At 35.0% G+C, this 19284-nt stretch overlaps 1 protein-coding gene across 1 annotated transcript; it reads right to left on the bottom strand.

The window, feature by feature from the left end:
* Positions 1–6135: 6135 nt before the first annotated feature.
* LOC116173490 lies at positions 6136–7588 on the bottom strand. The gene is made up of 3 exons (XM_031490989.1): positions 7581–7588; positions 7417–7536; positions 6136–7354 (listed from the first exon to the last, which is right to left on the bottom strand). The coding sequence occupies exons 1-3, from the start codon at positions 7586–7588 to the stop codon at positions 6136–6138; spliced, it is 1347 nt and encodes a 448-aa protein (XP_031346849.1).
* Positions 7589–19284: the final 11696 nt, after the last annotated feature.

Genomic DNA, 19284 nt, shown 5'->3' with positions numbered 1-19284 from the left:
ACAGTTTCTTGTGTTTTCACTTTTCACGTTTGATTATATGTTTTGGACGGATGATTTGCATATATTTCCTTTTATGAAAGCTGTTTTGTAATAAATTAAAATGTGTAGTGCAAACCAAGTACCGAAACATGTTATATTTTATATAAATGGAGAAGAAGTTTTGATTTCTGATAAAAATCCTGAAATCCGGTATCGATTGATAGGTAACTAGACAGTAATTCTTAATTACCAATCATAAAATTTGTTTGTATGTTATAGATGAAGACGATTTCGCAGTTTCATATATTCAGGATGCGATACAAAATGGTATATACGATTTAGATGGTGAACTTGTTTCAATTTGTCGTTTGGAAGGTAACAGTGAGTGAGTATACAAGGTAACATTTGTAATAAAATGTTCTTGTGTAATATTTTTAGTGTGAAAATTTTATTAGAAAGAGACGCTGGAGAATCTTCTAGCATGTCAGTAAATGATGATAACAACATTGCTTTAGGTAACTAGGTATAATTACATATTGATGTGTTACTTGCTTCTTTTTTTGCTCTTTATGTTTTCAATATCGGTGATTTTTTGTTATAATCGTATAATAAATTGTTGTTTTTTAGAAGATGGAGCACTAGCGATACAGAGTTGGACAGAAGCTCCTACAAAGCTCTTAATTGAGCTGTATAATAACTACAGCCCAAAAGTTGGGAAAGTAGTTAAATTAAAAAATAAAAAAAAATGTGGGAAGCCATTAAAGACGATATGGAAAAACAAAATTATACCTTTACTGCTGCCCAAATTGAAAATCGGTGGAAAACGTTAGAGAGGTCTTTTAAAAAGAAGACTGAAAATAATAATAAAACTGGACGGGCTAGAGCAAGCTGTCCATATGAAAGGTTTGTATTCAGTTACAACTTATTTAGTTTGGGTAATGGTGGTTTTCAGGGAGTTAACAGAATGTTTTGCCAAAAAATCGAACGTTTTTCCTGATTTTACATTGGACCGGGATGGAAATGGAAAAAACAAAAGCGACATTATAAAAGACGCGGATATCACAGTGGAAGTTCCGAAGATAAATTCGCAACCTACAGAAAATGTACAATGTCGTAAGAGTGAAACTTCCACATCTTCTCATGCAGATGAGCCTTTTGCTGAGAGTAGCCAAAATACAACAGAACACCAAAAAAAAAAGCAAAAGGAGTTGCAGGAGAGCTACGAGAATTAAGACATGCCAGGCAAATACAACATAATGAAAAATTGCAAGCATATGAAAAACGTACTGCTCAAATACAAAGAAAAAATGATTTATTAGAAAAACTAATAAATACGTTACAAAGTGAACAATCTGATAATAATAATGAATAAGTTTTGATAAATTTTACGTTACTTATACTTATAATACAGTTATTAAACTTAGTTCTTATTTCTAAATATTTTATTACATATTTCATCGCGTAGAAGTTTTCCACTTTCCTCACGCCCTTCGTACACTGTTTGAATATTTTCCTCCAATTTTGCTTCTTCAAAACAATCTAAATCTGTTTGATCTGCTAAATTGTGTAATACACAGCATGCCCTAATAAAGTGACATAATATTTCAATATTTTTTAGTTTGCAATAATATAATTGCCTAAACCGTTGTTTTAATAACCCAAAAGTATGTTCAATTTGTACTCTAATTTGGCTTAATCTTTTATTGAAATATTTTTGGGATTGAGTGAGATGTCCGTTATCCCTGTAAGGTACTATAAGGTATGGAAGGCAAGGATAAGCTGAGTCACCAAGTAAGTAGTGTCCTAAAAATTATTGATATAAATGCTTGTTTTTTAACACACCTACCTACCTTGTTCTATAAGTGTAGGAAGCTCAGAGAAAATTGGAGAGTTTTTTAATACTCTACTATCATGAGTAGAGCCAGGAAAACCAATAAAAATGTCTATTATTTTTTTGCGTTCATTGCAAATACCTTGTACACATATACTAACATTGCCTTTACGGTCAATGTAATTATCCTTATTGTCATTGGGAGGATCAATAATGACATGGGTGCCATCGATTGATCCTATTACTCCGGGAAAATTGTATTTGGATGAAAACTTTTGTTCGCTTTCAAGCCTTTGTTGTAGAGAAGGCCATTTTATAACATTTACTGACATGTTACTTAAGAATCTGGACACTCTATAAATTATAGTGTGTACTGTCCATAATGAAAGATCAAATCGGTCAGCCAAATCTCTGTATGCACAAGCCTCATGTCCTGCAAACCATAAAAATAACCCAACCTGTTTTTCATAAGAAACAGTATTGTAATGTCTTTCTATGCTTTTGTATTCACTGCTGTCTCTAAACTTGATGGCCAAACTATTAAACAGTGGTCTTGTTATACGAAAATGCATTTTAAATTCCTCAAAAGAATAGGTTGGAACGGTATTCTCAAAAAAAAGCTTAATACAGTTACGACTGCCTTTTATACAACTACTCATACATGCTTGTAAAACATTTTCCTCTATACTATCTTCGGAATCAGAGCTGGCAGTCGAATCTTCATCTTCTAATAGCTCCATTAGAGTATATCTAAAAACTGCTTCTTTTGGATTCATTTTTGAGGTTATCAAAACCAAAATAAGGTTAAGTTGGGTTACAGTGCGCCCAACTTACACTAGCTCGTTTGGTAAACGCAGGATGCACTAATTACCCTCAACAACTCTGTCGTGTTTGCCAAACCTTACACTCAACTACACTAATATTGATACCAAACAAAGCTTTATGATTTACAAAAAGCGCATTTCCACTTGCATTCATTTCCCATTTGTAAGATGCAATTTCTGTTAAAATCGTAAAAATCCGGCCACAAATATAAAAGATAGCGTTTCATAGGTGCAATCCATTTTTGACGTGCTCTACTTCAATTTCAGTTTATAAGAAGAATTTCATTTCAATGCTTTCCTAAATAAGAGAGCTGGCATTGCACATGCGCAAACCTACATTTTGAAATGAACGTTAGATTTTCCTTTGTTCCAAGCGCCTATGTATCAAATTTCGTTTAAATGCTTCCAGAAATAAAAAAAAGTTGGCACTGCGCATGCGCAAAACCAAATTTTGAAACTGGCGTTACAGTCTATGTATCAAATTTCATTTAAATACTTTTATAAATAAAAAAGTTCGCAATTCGGTTTATAAATGGTCGGGGCACTGTGAATTTTGAATCGATTCTATTCAACTTTTGACATTGCGTATTATATGGGCTAAAGCTATGGTCATATTGAATTTCATGCAATTCAGTTCATAACTAACGGAGATGTCAAAGCGATCGGACATTTCTAACCAAAGTTATCGTTCACACGGACAGATAGAGAGACAGACAGGCAAAGGAACAGACGGACAGACCAACAGACAGACAGCAATACAAAATTCGTCCGATGTTCGCAATGGAAGGATTGATTTGCGAAATGTAAAGGAGGAATATATTGTGGAATAAAAAAAATCCACGGTACAAAGATCGATTACTTGTTGATAAAGAATGGGATGCTGTAGCTCACAGTACGGGATTTTCAAGTAAGTGTATCACTAATATACACAAAAATGCAGGCCGGAAACTATAGTTTTTGTATATTTTTGAAGAAAAATATATCGAATGTTTCTCAAATGTGTTCCCTATTCTTTTCTGAGTAGTTTATGTCTTTAACAATAACGTTTGGTTTTATTGCGAAAATATACACACACACAGTAGGTACATTTAAATTTTGTTTAACCAAAAGTATTGGCAGAAGGTGTGTCTCAACTTTTCGGCTTCTCTGGACGGACGGTTATAGGCTCGTGAAATACGTAAAGTAGTATTACTACGGTTGGCGCCTGTATAATCTTGTAAGTCGTTGAAAAATGAGTCTACCTCCATGTCTATTATAGCATTATGTAAAATGCAAATTGCTTTTGTAATATGAACCGCATTTTCAACTTTAGACAGTATATAGATTTCAATAAAATTCTAAATTTAGCTGAACTTATACCAAAGGCACATTCCACACTCCTTCTGGCACGTGATAAACGGTAATTGTAATAAGACGCAGGTTCATTATTTTGCAGTCGCCTTCTTGGAAATGGTCTTAATAGATAGGTTCTTAATGGGAACGCTTCATCTCCTATAAACACAAAAGGACTGATTTGTTCAGAGCTGGATAAATTTTGATCTTTTGGTAAAAGTAAAGTGACATTTTCGATGTTTTGATAAATTGGCGAATTAGAAAATACTCCGGCATCGCTATCATAGGCACCCATAGTAGGAGAGCTAGCACGAAATCCACTGAACGAGAATGATCAAAATTTTAACCGATGGAGTTCCATTTTGCCCTATCAGAGTATGCTAAAATCGATCGTCTGCCGCCTCAGGTCATATGACTTAAGGCGCTGCGGGTACTACTTCTTGTGGTACCAATTCTAAAAGGTTGTTTTTCGAAAAAATAAGTTATACACCAAATGAAAACGTTGATAATAGCTCTTAAAAAAATATTTAAAAAAATCGCGAACATTTGATAACTCCGTAAAAAACAATTCTTAGTCGGTTTTTCACGTACTTTCTACGGATATACCTAGGTTACCGTTGGATGAATGAAGCTGATTTTTTTACAGACTAATGATAGGTACAGCCAATGACTACGACAGTGTTTCTTTTTTAAATTTTTTCTCTAATTATAAGATATCTTATAATGTTAAGATAATAAGATAATCTTATAATTAGAGAAAAAATTTAAAAACGAAACACCGTTAAGTCATTAGTAGTACCCATCATCAGTCTGTAAAAAAAATCAGCTTCATTCGTCCAACCGTAACCTAGTTATATCCGTAGAAAGTTCGTGGACTAAGAAAAGTTTTTTTACGGAGTTATCAAATGCGCGCGATTTTTTTAAATATTTTTTTTAGAGCTATGATCAACGTTTTCATTTGGTGTATAACTTATTTTTTTGAAAAACAACCTTTCAGAATTGGTACCGCAAGAAGTACCCGCAACGCCTTAAGTCATACGACCTGAGGCGGCAGACGATCGATTTTAGCATACTCTGATAGGGCAAAATGGAACTGCATCGGTTAAAATTTTGATCATTCTCGTTCAGTGGATTTCGTGCTAGCTCCCCTACTACCACATCAATCATTAAAAAACGGTAACTTGCATCCACAACTGCCATTAGTACTATTGAAAAAAATTCTTGTAATTATAATACATGCTGCCCCATTTTGAAGCACATTTAACTCTAATGTGTTTGCTATCGATACTGCCTAAACAGTTTGGAAAGTTCCATTTTTTGTAATATTACACTGCAACATTTTCAAAATCTCAGGAGTCTGGACGGTAGGCACAGGCATATGCATTCCCTGAAGTGAGTCCCAAAGAGCCTTGCAAACTTCTATGACTATAGACGCGACTGATGACTTTGATATTCGAAATGTAAAGGCAATTTGACTAAACGCGATTCTAGTAGATAGGTATACCTGTAACAAAACATAGTACCTACCTACTTATATAGTTATTCCAATAAGATTTTTTTTCAGAGGAAGAAGCAAAAAGAAAATGGCGAAATTTACGCGATCAATTCTCTAAAGAGTTAAAAAAGGGTCGGCAACCGCGTTCAGGCGACCCCTCTGATGAAGATGGACAGTATACAGGAAAATGGCAGTATTTTGGCAGTCTACAGTTCCTAAAGGGTATAATAGTTCCGAGAAGTACGGAAGGAAATTTTTTCATATTGAAGCCTCACAAGAATCGCAGACCTCTTTCTTTGACACTGATGGACCGGAGTTAGGAAAATTCGCCGCCGACGATTCGTCGCGGGGAATATTCGTCGCTGGCAAATTCGTCCCCGATGAATTCGTCGCCAGGCTATATTCGTCACGGCGAGAATTGGATTGTTATTGACAGTACGTTTTCTTATTATTTTGTTTTATTTAAATTACTGGCAGGTGCTTTAAAATGTTGTTCACTATCATATCATCATATTAGGATTCAAAAACAAAAATATGAAATTAAGGTATTTTTAGTTTAATTTTTACTCAGTAATAGGTATATAAAATTGTGCGGTTTTATAACATACATTCTATTGATAAAAAATAACTTGTATGGGTACAAAATTGTTGTTATACAATGTGATTTGTGTAATTCAATAGGTTATGTTATGGGCAACAGCTCGGAGGTAGTCCAGGATGTTGGTATCATCAAATTTCTCCACTACTTTTTGAAGCCTTAATGCCGCATCCCTGTACTTCTTTTTTTTATCAGTTTGCCCTGATAATAACTGCTCAATTTGTAACTCGTGAAGACTTTGCTCTCTTTTCAGACAGTCAATAAATTTCCAAATATTTGGGTGGTTGGCAGACACTTGATGCTCGAATGCATAATGCCATCCTTCTACGGCATTATTTGTTTTTGAGGCTCCTTGCAGAGCAGCTTCATAGGAATTCCAGATATTTATCGCAAATTGCGGTGGCTTCCGCTGCCTTCTAGTTGATGGTCGGCCAATCCACGTATCTTCAAAATAGTCTAATATACATTGGGCCTCGGGAGGTACAATTTGGCCATCGCAAAGCTCTTCAAAAGATTCTATTACACATCCTGGTGGTACGAAGGCCAAGGCAGGAATCATCTTTAACTTCAGAGCAAAATCAGCATCAGTTTCATATTGCTGCTTCAATCCGTTGTTCTGGATACTCCGAAAAATACATTGGCAGAAGTGGAAGAAGCAACCTTGGATAGTCGTATTGGGAAATTGTCTTTGAAAACCGTTGATCAGAGCCTTCTCAAAGTCTATTGTAACCCTATGAGGACGGACATTCGGCTGCAGTTCCACTATCTGCTGCATAAATTTGGAATAGCACTCTGTAGATTTGCTTGGAAGTAATGCATAAATCAGTGGAATAGAAGCTTTCTCTTTCAAGCCATGCACTGTTAAAAGCTGATAAAATAGATGGGGTACGGTTTTGAAGGTGCCGTCCATTTGCCAATCATGTGATGAAGCCAGCAGTTGGAGGTTTCTTCTGGTAGTGAAGATGAGCATTCGGTCTTCGTTGGGACCAGAGTCGTACAAAAGAAAATCTTCTCCCGTTGACGTTTTTTGATAGTCATCGGGAATAACCAAGTCCTGGCGATTATGAACTGTCGCTGGACCATCACCATTGCGCTGGCGAATTTTGCGGATTGTTCGTTTCATGGCATCCACACTAGGCAAATGGGGTGCCACAGACCGTGGGCATTCCTGAGAAACACTTGAAACGATGTATTGAGGGGTGTCTCTGCTGGAAGTGGCTACGTTTTTAATCTTGTTAATAAGTTTAATGGCATCTCGACGTACTGGGTCGCCAACGTGGTTGTGCTCATTGGTTCTGTTGAGCAATAGATAAAAGTATAATTATTAACACATATTAAAAAATTGTATGTGTCTTACCTCTTAATAATTTGGCCATCCGATGTTGTAACCCGTGCACTACATTTTAATGTATAGATTTTCTCGCTTTCCAATGAGTCTTGTTGTCTCCATCTCTGTCCCTGTTGAAGATGAAGCCATCTTCAACAAGTTTCTTGCGGCCCTTTTCACTCTCCACAAATTGCAGTGCCATTTCTTTGCTTAGTATTGAAAAATACTTATTGGTAATTTTGTGGTTCAACTAGGCCAAGAAAACTGAAGCGAATGGAGTGTTCATTAAAATTTTGCCACATTTTATAACTAATCGACTCAATTACGAAAATTTCTAATAACTATTATAATGAGATAGCGATTTTCCACTAAATAAGCAAATTGCAAAGAATGCTAATGAGCCGATGGCGACGAATTTATCGGGGACAAATATTCCCCGCGACGAATTGTCGGCGACGAACTGTTGGCGGCGAATTACTGGCGACGAATTTTCCGGACATGGACCGCATTACCAAGTCAAGTATAAGTATTAAACTCATCTCCAATTCTATATTTGATTGACTTTCACGCAATGTCCCCTTCATATAAAAATGGTAGCATGTCGAAACACCAAAGCGTTGGTTTATAAACCTCCGCAGCAGCACCACTTGCTAAACTTTTTAAATAATCCAACCTCTATTAAATACTGGGTTCTAGTTGTATGTATCTTCTTTGAAATTTCTTCATTTTTTAAGTCTTTGCATTCGACAGCATGCTCATCTTGTAACTCCCTTCTAATAGTTTCAATGGCATCAAAACGTTTGTTTTTGTTTTTATAATCTTTATGACGTGTTACATATAATACGGTTTCAGCTTCATACAACATTATCAAATCTTGTACAATTTCGCGTGTCCACGAGAATGGCGTTTGCGTTTCTGGAGACCAACCCAGAAGAAAAAGGTATTAGCGTTCTAAGAAGCCACGAAAAAACCAAAAAAGCTGAGCCACTCGTTGGATCGCAATTAATGTTTCGAAGGATTCATTGCGCCGCGCAGTTATACGATCTGATCTGAACTTAGAACAAATTATATCTTTTGAATTGAATATCACTCCTTTGTCAATGTTTCTTGAATATTGATCTATGAGGAAGTCAAACAAAGTCGATTTTCTAAAGAGGCAGAGAGTACATCTCCTCAAACGAAATCGTTAATAAATTGATGGCATGGTTGCTGTTTAGGAGATAAACGAGAAAGTATTGGTAACGTTCAACGATTTAGGCCAGTACTTTTTGAAAATGATGTCAAACCTTGCACGAACGTGTGGTGGTAAGCGTATAACAGTGGTATTTGATATGCGCAAAAGCGATTTCAGTGAAACATCAGAAAGAATAAGAAGAGGCGATATAGAAACAAGCTCTTAAACATGACAGTAGGTATCATACATGAGGAAGGTGAAACCGGTAAGTAAAACCGGTAAGTAGATTGTGGAATTACGGAGTAAGTCGAAAAAAATACAGCAAATTATTTTAACAAAGTCAAACTTTCTTATTAAAAATAGACATTTTAATATGTTACAAAATAATCAGCGTGCCTAATTTTGAAAGATGCCAAAGCTGCGTTTCAATGTGATTCTGTAGTAGCTGATTTAGGCTACATTGGAGCCCATTTCCAGATTTAATCAAGCAATTGGAAGATCCATCTCTACCTCTTACGGAGAGCACTAAGTTGTTGAATCAAGTTCCATTGAACTTTCCCAAAGGGAAAAAAATTCACCAGAAAATTGTTATGGTTCTGGTAAAAAATTAACAATATAAAAATTGTGCCTGAGGGAGTTGGTGGAATAGTGGATGGCTTGTCTCCTGTTTTAAATACGCGCCGAGCACTTTTTGTGATGTGGAACGTTCACTTTCTAAGCACAAATATATTTTGAATGATAGAAGGACGAATTTTATAGAACATAATTTAGAAAAATACATAACAGCGCATTCATATTACGTGTAAATTTAGCATAGTATAAATAAAACTTCAAAAAATGTTTGTCTGTGCTTTAGATTGTTTTTGCCTGAAAAGTGCATGTTTTTAATTTTTTTGCCTAATTTCGTATTCATGGATATGGTATAAAACGAAAAAAAGGAAGCAGTAGAAAACAAATTAGAAAAGCCAATAGATGTGCTGGTAAAAGTTATGTCGGACATAATAGTAGGGGAGCTAGCACGAAATCCACTGAACGAGAATGATTTTAACCGATGCAGTTCCATTTTGCCCTATCAGAGTATGCTAAAATCGATCGTCTGCCGCCTCAGGTCATATGACTTAAGGCGCTGCGGGTACTTCTTGCGGTACCAATTCTGAAAGATGGTTTTTCGAGAAAATAAGTTATACACCAAATGAAAACGTTGATAATAGCTCTTAACAAAATATTTAAAAAAATCGCGCGCATTTGATAACTCCGTAAAAAAACAATTCTTAGTCGGTTTTTCACGAACTTTCTACGGATATAACTAGGTTACAATTGGACGAATGAAGCTGATTTTTTTTACAGACTGATGATAGGTACTACTAATGACTTAACGGTGTTTCGTTTTTAAATTTTTTCTCTAATTATAAGATTGTCTTATTATCTTAACATTATATGATATCTTATAATTAGAGAAAAAACTTAAAAAAGAAACACTGTCATAATCATTGGCTGTACCTATCATTAGTCTGTAAAAAAAATTAGCTTCATTCATCCAACGGTAACCTACTTATATCCGTAGAAAGTTCGTGAAAAACCGACTAAGAATTGTTCTTTTACGGAGTTATCAAATGTTCGCGATTTTTTAAATATTTTTTTAAGAGCTATTATCAACGTTTTCATTAGGTGTATAACTTATTTTTTCGAAAAACAACCTTTTAGAATTGGTACCACAAGAAGTACCCGCAGCGCCTTAAGTCGTATGACCTGAGGCGGCAGACGATCGATTTTAGCATACTCTGATAGGGCAAAATGGAACTCCATCGGTTAAAATTTTGATCATTCTCGTTCAGTGGATTTCGTGCTAGCTCCCCTACTATAAAGGAAAGGTTCAAAAAGAAAAAAGAATTAAAGTAAACCCATGCATTTGACGGAAAAGGTTGTGGACCCCGACGTTGCAAAGCATTTACGAAAGAAATGAGACAAAAAATATTCACTGATATTCAGATCATCAGAGACAACGCGATTTTTTGCTCAAATGTGTAGAAACACATTAACCTTTTCGAACAAGAACCAAAAAAGAAAACAGCAGAATTCTTTAATTCGAAGCAACTGAGCGAAGAAAAAGTTAAGGTATGTAGAAGATTCCTAATGAATAATTTCTGACAGAATGTTAAGATATACTGAAGTAAACAGGAGTGATATATTTACTTCGAAGAAGGATAGTCGTGGAAAACATCCCCCCAAAAATAAAACTCCAGAAGAACTTCAACAGTGTTATTGATTTTGTAAAAAGTTTACCAGCTGTCCCTTCACATTATTGTAGGAACAGTACTACAAGAAAGTATTTACCAGCAGAATTAAAAAAATAAATCCAATCTTTACCGAATGTACAAGAGTATTAAAAAAGATGAAAAGATTGGCGATATACAGGTTTTAAAAAATATATTTAGGAATGAGTTCAATATTGGATTCCATGTTCCTAAAAAGATAAGTGTTTGTTATGTGAAGTAAATAAACAGGCCGATAAAGAGAACATGAAAGAAGCTGACATTGAACGGTTTGAAAATCATATTAAGGAGAAAGAGGTTAGCAAGCAAACATTTCTAAGCGAAGAAATCGAAGGAACTCAATTCAGTTCTTTGCACCAGTTTTGACTTACAAAAAGTTTTGAGTACCCCGAATGGTGACAGTTTTCTTCTGGGATTCAGTAGGTACACGTTACGCTGTTTATAATTTAACGTTCTAGGAAAGTGGAACTAAAAATGTTCAATGTTATTTGTGGGGGGAATGTGATGGGAAGAGGGGTACTAATGATATCTGCACTGGAGTTTATAAATACCTACAGTAGGTAGATACTAGCATCAAAGAAATAATTATGTACTGTGACAGTTGCAGTGCACAAAATAAAAACCAACAGATGTTGACAATGTTAATGTGGTTCCTAAAATCTGCCAATAATATATTAATTGTTAAGAAAACCATTTTATTACCAGGGCATACCTACTTTTATGCCAGTATATTCCGTTCACGCAACTATAGAGTCGTCTCACAAAAAGAAAATCGTTTAACCTCCATCTGAAAGGGATACTATAATTCTGCGGTTTGGGATACTAAGGGCGGATGTCACATTTTTTGTAAAATTGAGTTATATAATGCTTTTATGTGCTAAGGACATCCGCCATTTGTTACACTGGGAACGGATTTTTATACTGCATTGGTTAACGTTTTACCCGTTTCAGCAAGGCCCGTTGTCCTTATTTGGTTGAGGACTAAGGCCTTATATGGACATCACTTCCCTTGTTTGTGGGTCGGATGTCCATTAAAAAATATGAATAGGACGGTTGTCCGTAGATGAGTTAGCACTTGGGACATCCGCCTTTTAAGTCTTATAAAGTAGTAATAATTTGAGGTTATTGCATTCTGTGCTGTTTGTGTAAAGGTGCAAAGTGGGTTTGCGGGAGCTTAAAAATGTATTCAGCAAGAACAAGAAAAATATTTGGTGCCTTAAACACGCCAGGGAATATTACCGAGAAACAACGTAGTATTTTCATTACTCATTTTACAATAAGTGCCAACGTTCTTGCAAAATAAACTAAAATCATAATACATTGTACGTACGATGTTATCAATGTGTGCTGGGATGATTAATCATCGATAATCGGATTTCAATTATCTTTTAACGTAGTCGATTATTTGATAATTAATTACTGGTAGTGATCGATTATTCAAATCGCCTACTCCTAATCAACACTAAAGTGAACGTTTTTTAATCATTTTAGAACTAAAAAAGTTCTCGGAATAATAGTTTGTTTTCTTTAATAATTAATTTTATGATTATTAGTAACCTCATTACAGAAACTGTGAATGTCGAACAAACTAAGTGTTTGGATGCTATTGAAACTCCACACGAAGATATTCCCATTCAAATTGACACAAGTAAGTGTGAGCAATATTATGGCTTGAATGATTAATCATTCCATACTTTTTCTTAGCTCCAAATGAATTTCCTACAACTATTTCACGAGAAATTTCACCAAAACCAACTGATACATTAGAATTTGATCCAGTAGCAGATATTGAAAGTGAACCAGGTGAAGTATCGGACAGTGAACACGAACCCTATTCAGGCGACAGTGATGACGACCCAAATTACTACCCTAGCGAGGATGAGATTGAGAATGTTCAAATAAACAAAGAACAAAGAGATAAAGCCACCCGAAAACTTTTTCATAATTTAACCAATCATGACTCATCAGTTGTTGATCGAGCTCGTGGTCAAGAAGATTCTCTTGAGAAGAAAGCATCTAGAAAACGGAAACGGAATCCAGATTTGTGGAAGAAAAACGTTGCAAAAGAAAAAAGAACATCGGGAGAAGAATATATCGGTCGTGGAGGTAAAATTGTAGCACAGAGAGACTTGAAAGATACGTGTCACTGTAGAATGAAATGTTATGAGAAAGTAAGGGAAGAGGATCGTCAAAAAATTCATAGTAAATTTTGGGCACTAAAAAATTGGAGTCAACGGAAACAATTCGTTGCCTTGGTAGTCAAAACGGTTCCTATAGCTAGAAATCGGCCAAGAAATAGTAATCAAAATGGGCGCCGTCAAAACAGCTACCAATACAGCTTAAAATTAAATAATCAATCTATTGATGTTTATAAGGTCATGTTTCTTAACACGCTGGCAATTGGTGAAAAATTTTTAAGAAATAGCATAAAAATAATGACAACACGTCCATAACTACGCCAGATAAAAGGCACAAACAGAAACCAACTAAAGTTATTGCACAAGAAGCAAAAGATATAGCAAAACAGCATATTGAAAGTTTTCCATCTGCAGAGAGCCACTATTCACGCACAAGTACGAGTAAAAGATACTTGGAGCCAGGTTTAAATATTAAAATTATGTACAACTTGTATAGCGAATATTGCAAGGTGAACAACGTGGAGTCCAAGTACATTCTTAAAGAATCATACTATCGTTTTATATTTGTAACAGAATATAGCTTGGATACTTGTGATGATTGTGATAAATATGCCAGACTCTTGATAGACACAATAGAACCAGAAAAAATCCAAAAAATTACAGAAGAACGTGACTTACATCAAGACGAGTCTAAAAGAAGATACCATGACAAAGAAGAAGATAAACTTAGATCGCGAGTAGAAGATTCTAAGACAGTGGTGTGTACTGTAGACTTACAGAAGTGTTTGCCCACTCCGTGCCTTACAAATGCCCAAAGTTTTTACAAATTAAAACTATGGACCTTAAATTTAACAATATGTGACATGACTACACAACAAACGACATGCCTGGTTTGGAATGAGACAATAGGTAAAAGAGGAAGCAATGAAAAATTGCTTCCTGCCTTTTAAAATGGATTACGGATTTATCAACAGATGTTGAGGAATTAGTAATTTGGTCAGACAATTGTGCAGGTCAAAATAGGAACATTAATATCCTGTTCTTCTACACATGGGTATTGCACAAATTTTCCCACATAAAAACGATAAATCATAAGTATTTATTAAAAGGTCACACTCACATGGAGGTTGATGTGGCGCACTCTGTAATCGAACATAAAAGAAGACGTACAAAAACTATGAATATTTGCGACACTCATGACTGGGCTCAACTAATTCTATCTTCTTGTGGAAAAAAACCGTACATTGTCCACGAAATGGGATTATCAGACTTTTTGAATTTCAATATTTTGGGAAAATCACAAAACTCTCCATTAATACAAAGAAAGAAGAATTCGGAAAATGAAGAGTTTCATTTATCAAAAGTGGTGCATCTTCAATTTAGACAAGAATGTTTAGGAGTGGTTAACTATAAAACCAGTTTTGATCAGGAAAGTTTTCAAAATATTAGCTTGCTACGATATCCACGCAGAACCTTGGTATTTCCTGAAACTATTCCACTTATTTCGCAGCAGTTGCTAGGCATTACCACGAAAAAGTACCAACACTTCCAAGATCTACTGCAATGGATACCCGAAACTTTAAAGGAGTATTATAGAAACCTTCCACATGGTACTGCGACGGAAAGTGATGAGGATTAAGTTTTTTTTAATTTTTAATAAGGATGTTTACTTTGTTTATGTTTGAAAAATAAAAATTCATATCGAAAAATGGTCCTTATTGAACCATGAATAGTTAGCATAGGACTTCTGACCAATGTCCTATACATTAGATAGAGGTCGGATGTCCATTACTTTATTTTTTCTCCCTCATTTTTGAATATTGGGGCTTCATGTTTTAATAGTTTGTAGCTCAAATGCAATGCAATATTTGAGGCAAGTCTGTATTATATCTATCTTAGCGTTATGCTGCTACATTCGAAATTATATTTTCCATAGTGTTTTTGCCACATTTACTCAACATTACACTTTTGTGACATCCGCCCTTAGTATCCCAAACCGCAGAATTAGAAATGCTAGGTATAACGGGCCGCCCTATGAAACGTATAATTTAACCGTACAAGGACTTTTTGATTTCAAAACTTTACATCAGAATACATTTCCTCCTTTACTAAGGAACGAAAATGGCATTTTAGTGAAAATATGGGATATTCGTTCGGCAACATTTAAAAAAGAATCTCCAAACGAGTTTTTCTATCCTTAAATTCTGAGTCTGAAGAAACCAAAGTTTGCATCAATGTAAAAACCAAAAAAGCAAGAAGCACAAGAACAAATCGTGGGCCTCCAGAACTTCTAAGGGCTTATAATTCACGACCTCTATTGTCCCATGAAAAATACAATACATTACGAAAACTTTGCATGAATGGAACTATTCCAAAAAAATATCATAATGAATTTCTGTCACTGCCATTCAAAGCGAGTGTACCGAATACATTAGTTGAATCGGACGAAGAGGATCCACCTTCAGAGGAAAACTAACTTCACTATACTTTCTTAAGGTTTATTGAATAAAAATATATTATTTATTCTGAAAAACAGTTTTATTATTTCAAGCGTATAGCAGCCACAAATTTGTTTAAATTTTGACCACCACAGTGCTTCATGTATTTTCCGTCTCTTGTTATATTTCGTACTTTATCACTCACAAAATACCACTTGTTGAAACTAACAACTAGATATCGCAAGCGACTACAGAAGATATCACCTGATTGAACACAATAATTAGCACAACTAGATATCTTTAGTTATCCACTTGTGAAGTGACGATTATTAATACAAGAACTAGATAACTTGAGATAATCCAGTTCTAGAAATAAACCTAAACGATCTTGAAGTTATCCATTAATTACCACTTAGTTCAATAACCTTCCAGCGTAGGAGAGGATATCTACTTATAGCTCTGAAAGGAGGAGTAGAAACAATTAGATAACTCAGTATGTATAAAAATCAAGTTATCTAGTAGCATTAAGGGGGCGATATATTTGTTCTTACAAAATACGTAGTTTTATTTGTTTATTTCAATTTCAATTCTCCACAGGACAAGCCCAATTACGGAGAACACAAAGTGACATACTCAAACTTAAACTTACTAATATCGTTTATTTAATGAAAGGTATATACAGACTACAGTAACGTTCCTAATTAAGCTACCACGTACTCTTTGACAGGCGTAGTCAAGATAAGAGGTTTGAACTAAAGCTTTTATTGCTCAGACCAACACTGCTCTATTAAAGTTTGAGCTTAAATACCACATTCTATTCTATGTAAGGAGACCTCCGCAGAATGCATCCATACGATACCATTGCTCAGGAATATTTCTCGACAATGTCGCACCTTGGACATGAGATGAGTTTGGGAAGACATTAGGATTACCTACCGCGGCAATGTGTGCACATATATGGAGCGATTATGGAAAATTTAATCAGTCGTGTTTTGTGTTCAAATCGGCGAAGTTATACTCGGAGGGCTTTGCAATCTTGCTACATAATATAATTAAATCGTGTAAAAATTAACTCAACTATGAAACTGTGGACAATGCCACTGCATTTAAGACTTCCACTCATAATTTACCTAAAAGAGCAATACATCAAATCATGCGCAAGGTGTGTATGTCTGTGTGCATTCAAACTATGCGCACAATTTTCCCCATTCTCTGATACTCCCTATATGTGTAGGTGGCACGTTCCCATTCCGTTGAGATCGACTTCCCAAGTGTTTCATAAAAAATCTCGGAATCGCAAACTATGGGAATACATGTATGTTTAAATTTGAATCTTCTAACATTCCCACTTTAAGTCTTTTTTATCCAAGGCTGAAAACATACCTAAGCAGCTTAATTCGTCTGAAATCATATAACATTAAGCACTCATTTACGTAAAAAAATGCTCGCTCGCTCCCAATATCATCTTTATAATAAAAACAAAAATCCCCAAGACCCAAAGTTTTATTTTCGCGTTACCTTGACTATGATGTTGTATGCGTATAAAAAACAAGTTTAATTAACTAATTACTAAAAGCAAAGGCATATAATTTGGTTTGGCGATAAAGATATCACAAAGTTTTAACTCAATATTGAGAAGACTTGCGGGATTGATCGAGTTGGAGTAAGTTGGACACTTCGTCAAAAGTTCATTAATTTTTTTACATTAATTAGCTTTTTTCTCCTTCGAAATTCTAACTAACCACTAATTACGTCAGTACAGTTTTTGACTCGGTTTTTGAGATACCAATTATAATAAGTATATAATTTTGTGCAGTACAATCTTAAATACCTCATGAAATTGACGAGAAAATTCGCATGTCACGCGCCCGCTCAAAGAGAATGTTGCGTTGGGGATCTCTGAGAATTTTGGTTAGTAGCAAATGGATGTTCATTACTGGTCCCTTAAATCCTGTATGCGAGATGTGGAAACGCAGTAATCAATTTGTCAGCGAGAGGCACGGTATAAGATTATTGTGTGAAAATGATTACGGCATTTCGGCAAAAAGACATCCAATATATTTAATCTCGCGCCTTGTTTACAAACGAAAAAGGTAGGTATAGGCTTCGTTCTATTTCATAATTTACTAGCGGACCCGAGATAAAGGTCTTCTATGTGCAACAGGAAAAAAGTTAAAAAGCACAAATTGTGTTGTGAAATATAAATAAATACAGCATTGATTGACATTAGTGGTTTCAAACAGGATTGTATAATGCATGATGGGTGGAAGCATTGTATAGTTATAACAATGGAAGGTTCAACTAAATGCATTTTGTAGAGGTATTTACGTGAACATTGTAATGATTATTAATTGCTTAATTGATGGGGTCAGATTTGATTGAATTCATTGTATAACAATGGAAGGTACACAAATATACAGTGATATTTAGTTAAAAAGTAGACATAGGGAATTTTAGGTGTATTGTTTTTCCCTATGTCTACTTTTAAATAACAAAAACTCTACTAAACCGCGAAAAAGAAAAGCTCTAGGCAACCAAAGAAAAGAAAAGAAGAAACTGAACAGAAAAAGATGCGAAAAAATCAGGAAAAGCATATGATGAAAGCTCCTTGCAAAAAAAGTTGTTCTCGTAAAATTTTAACAAATAGGCGTCAGAGAATTAATCAAGAATTTTGGAGTCAAAACTGGCCTTCTACAAGGTTGTTCGTACTTCATACCACAAAGAAGTTTGGCGTAAAAAGAAGAAGTAAAAATTCTATCGCAGGCAACTCCAGAAGGAATGAAACTATAAACTATTACCTTAAAGATGACAAAGGCGAACTTGTTCAAGTGTGCAAAACGTTTTATTTGTCCACACTAGGTTCCACCAGGCACAATGATACAATCATAAAATTAGTCAGTAATGCAACTGACATAACAGTTTCAAAAGATAAAAGGGGACTACATCCAAAACACGAAAAAGTTGACCGACAAGTTAACTATGACCACATTGAAAAATATCTGCCTTGTATATCTCATTATAGGCATGAGCACGCCTCCAACAAATTATATTTAACGTCTGACATATCTATTAAAATTATGCATAGTGAATTTATTAAAAGTAACCCAAATATTAAGTGTTCCTATGAACTTTATAGATATGTTGTTGTGAAGGAAAAAATATTTCTTTTGTGCATTTGGGACAAGAGGAATGAGAAATTTGCGAAGGTTACAAACTGCACAATGGATCACACACTAAGGATAATTGGATTTGAACTGCGACACTTGTACCAAATGGGATAAGCATATAAAACAAACGCAAATTGCTCGTGAGATGCTTTTTCGAAATGTTCAAATCTGTGATATTTTAATACTTTAATGAAAGTTTTGTACCACTCGGAAAAAGTGGTAAAGGAAAACCAATTGCCGTAATGCATGAAGCCATAGCTGACCGAAGAAAAGAGGAAATCATCAGCGCGTTCTTCATTCATTACCGAGATGAAGAACATACTGTTCTTTGGCTTGATAATTGTACGGGCCAAAACAAAAACTGGGCGCTTTTTTTTATTTATTGTGTACATATTAAACTCAAGATGATGTGCGTACTAGACCATATATATATATATATATATATATATATATATATATATATAGCTTGGAATAACGTACCTGAGAAAGTATTTTAATCGCCATGGAAAAATAGCGGCCTTCGCTAAACACAAATCGTGAACAAGACTACGATCTGTGTATTTCTCGTATCAGCTCGCGCTAGTTAGTTTTCTTGATAGAGTTTTTATTTCATAGTTCTTTATTTTCCCCCTAGGCCATCCGAATGTACTTTTCTGTATTTTCCTTCTCTTTCTTGATTTTCTTAAGTGTTCGCGTGCGCGTTGCTTG

The sequence above is a fragment of the Photinus pyralis genome, unplaced genomic scaffold (assembly GCF_008802855.1).
Source record: "Photinus pyralis isolate 1611_PpyrPB1 unplaced genomic scaffold, Ppyr1.3 Ppyr1.4_LG6, whole genome shotgun sequence".
NCBI classification, from domain to species: Eukaryota; Metazoa; Arthropoda; class Insecta; order Coleoptera; family Lampyridae; genus Photinus; species Photinus pyralis.
The sequence above is the reverse complement of the archived record's forward strand: the minus strand, read 5'-3'. Positions and strand labels throughout refer to the sequence as shown.

Bases quoted from the DNA above. Each gene is read 5' to 3' on its own strand.
- LOC116173490 (XM_031490989.1), bottom strand. The intron at 7,355-7,416 runs GTAAGACACATA...ATTGCTCAACAG, and splicing joins GATGGCCAAATTATTAAGAG to AACCAATGAGCACAACCACG.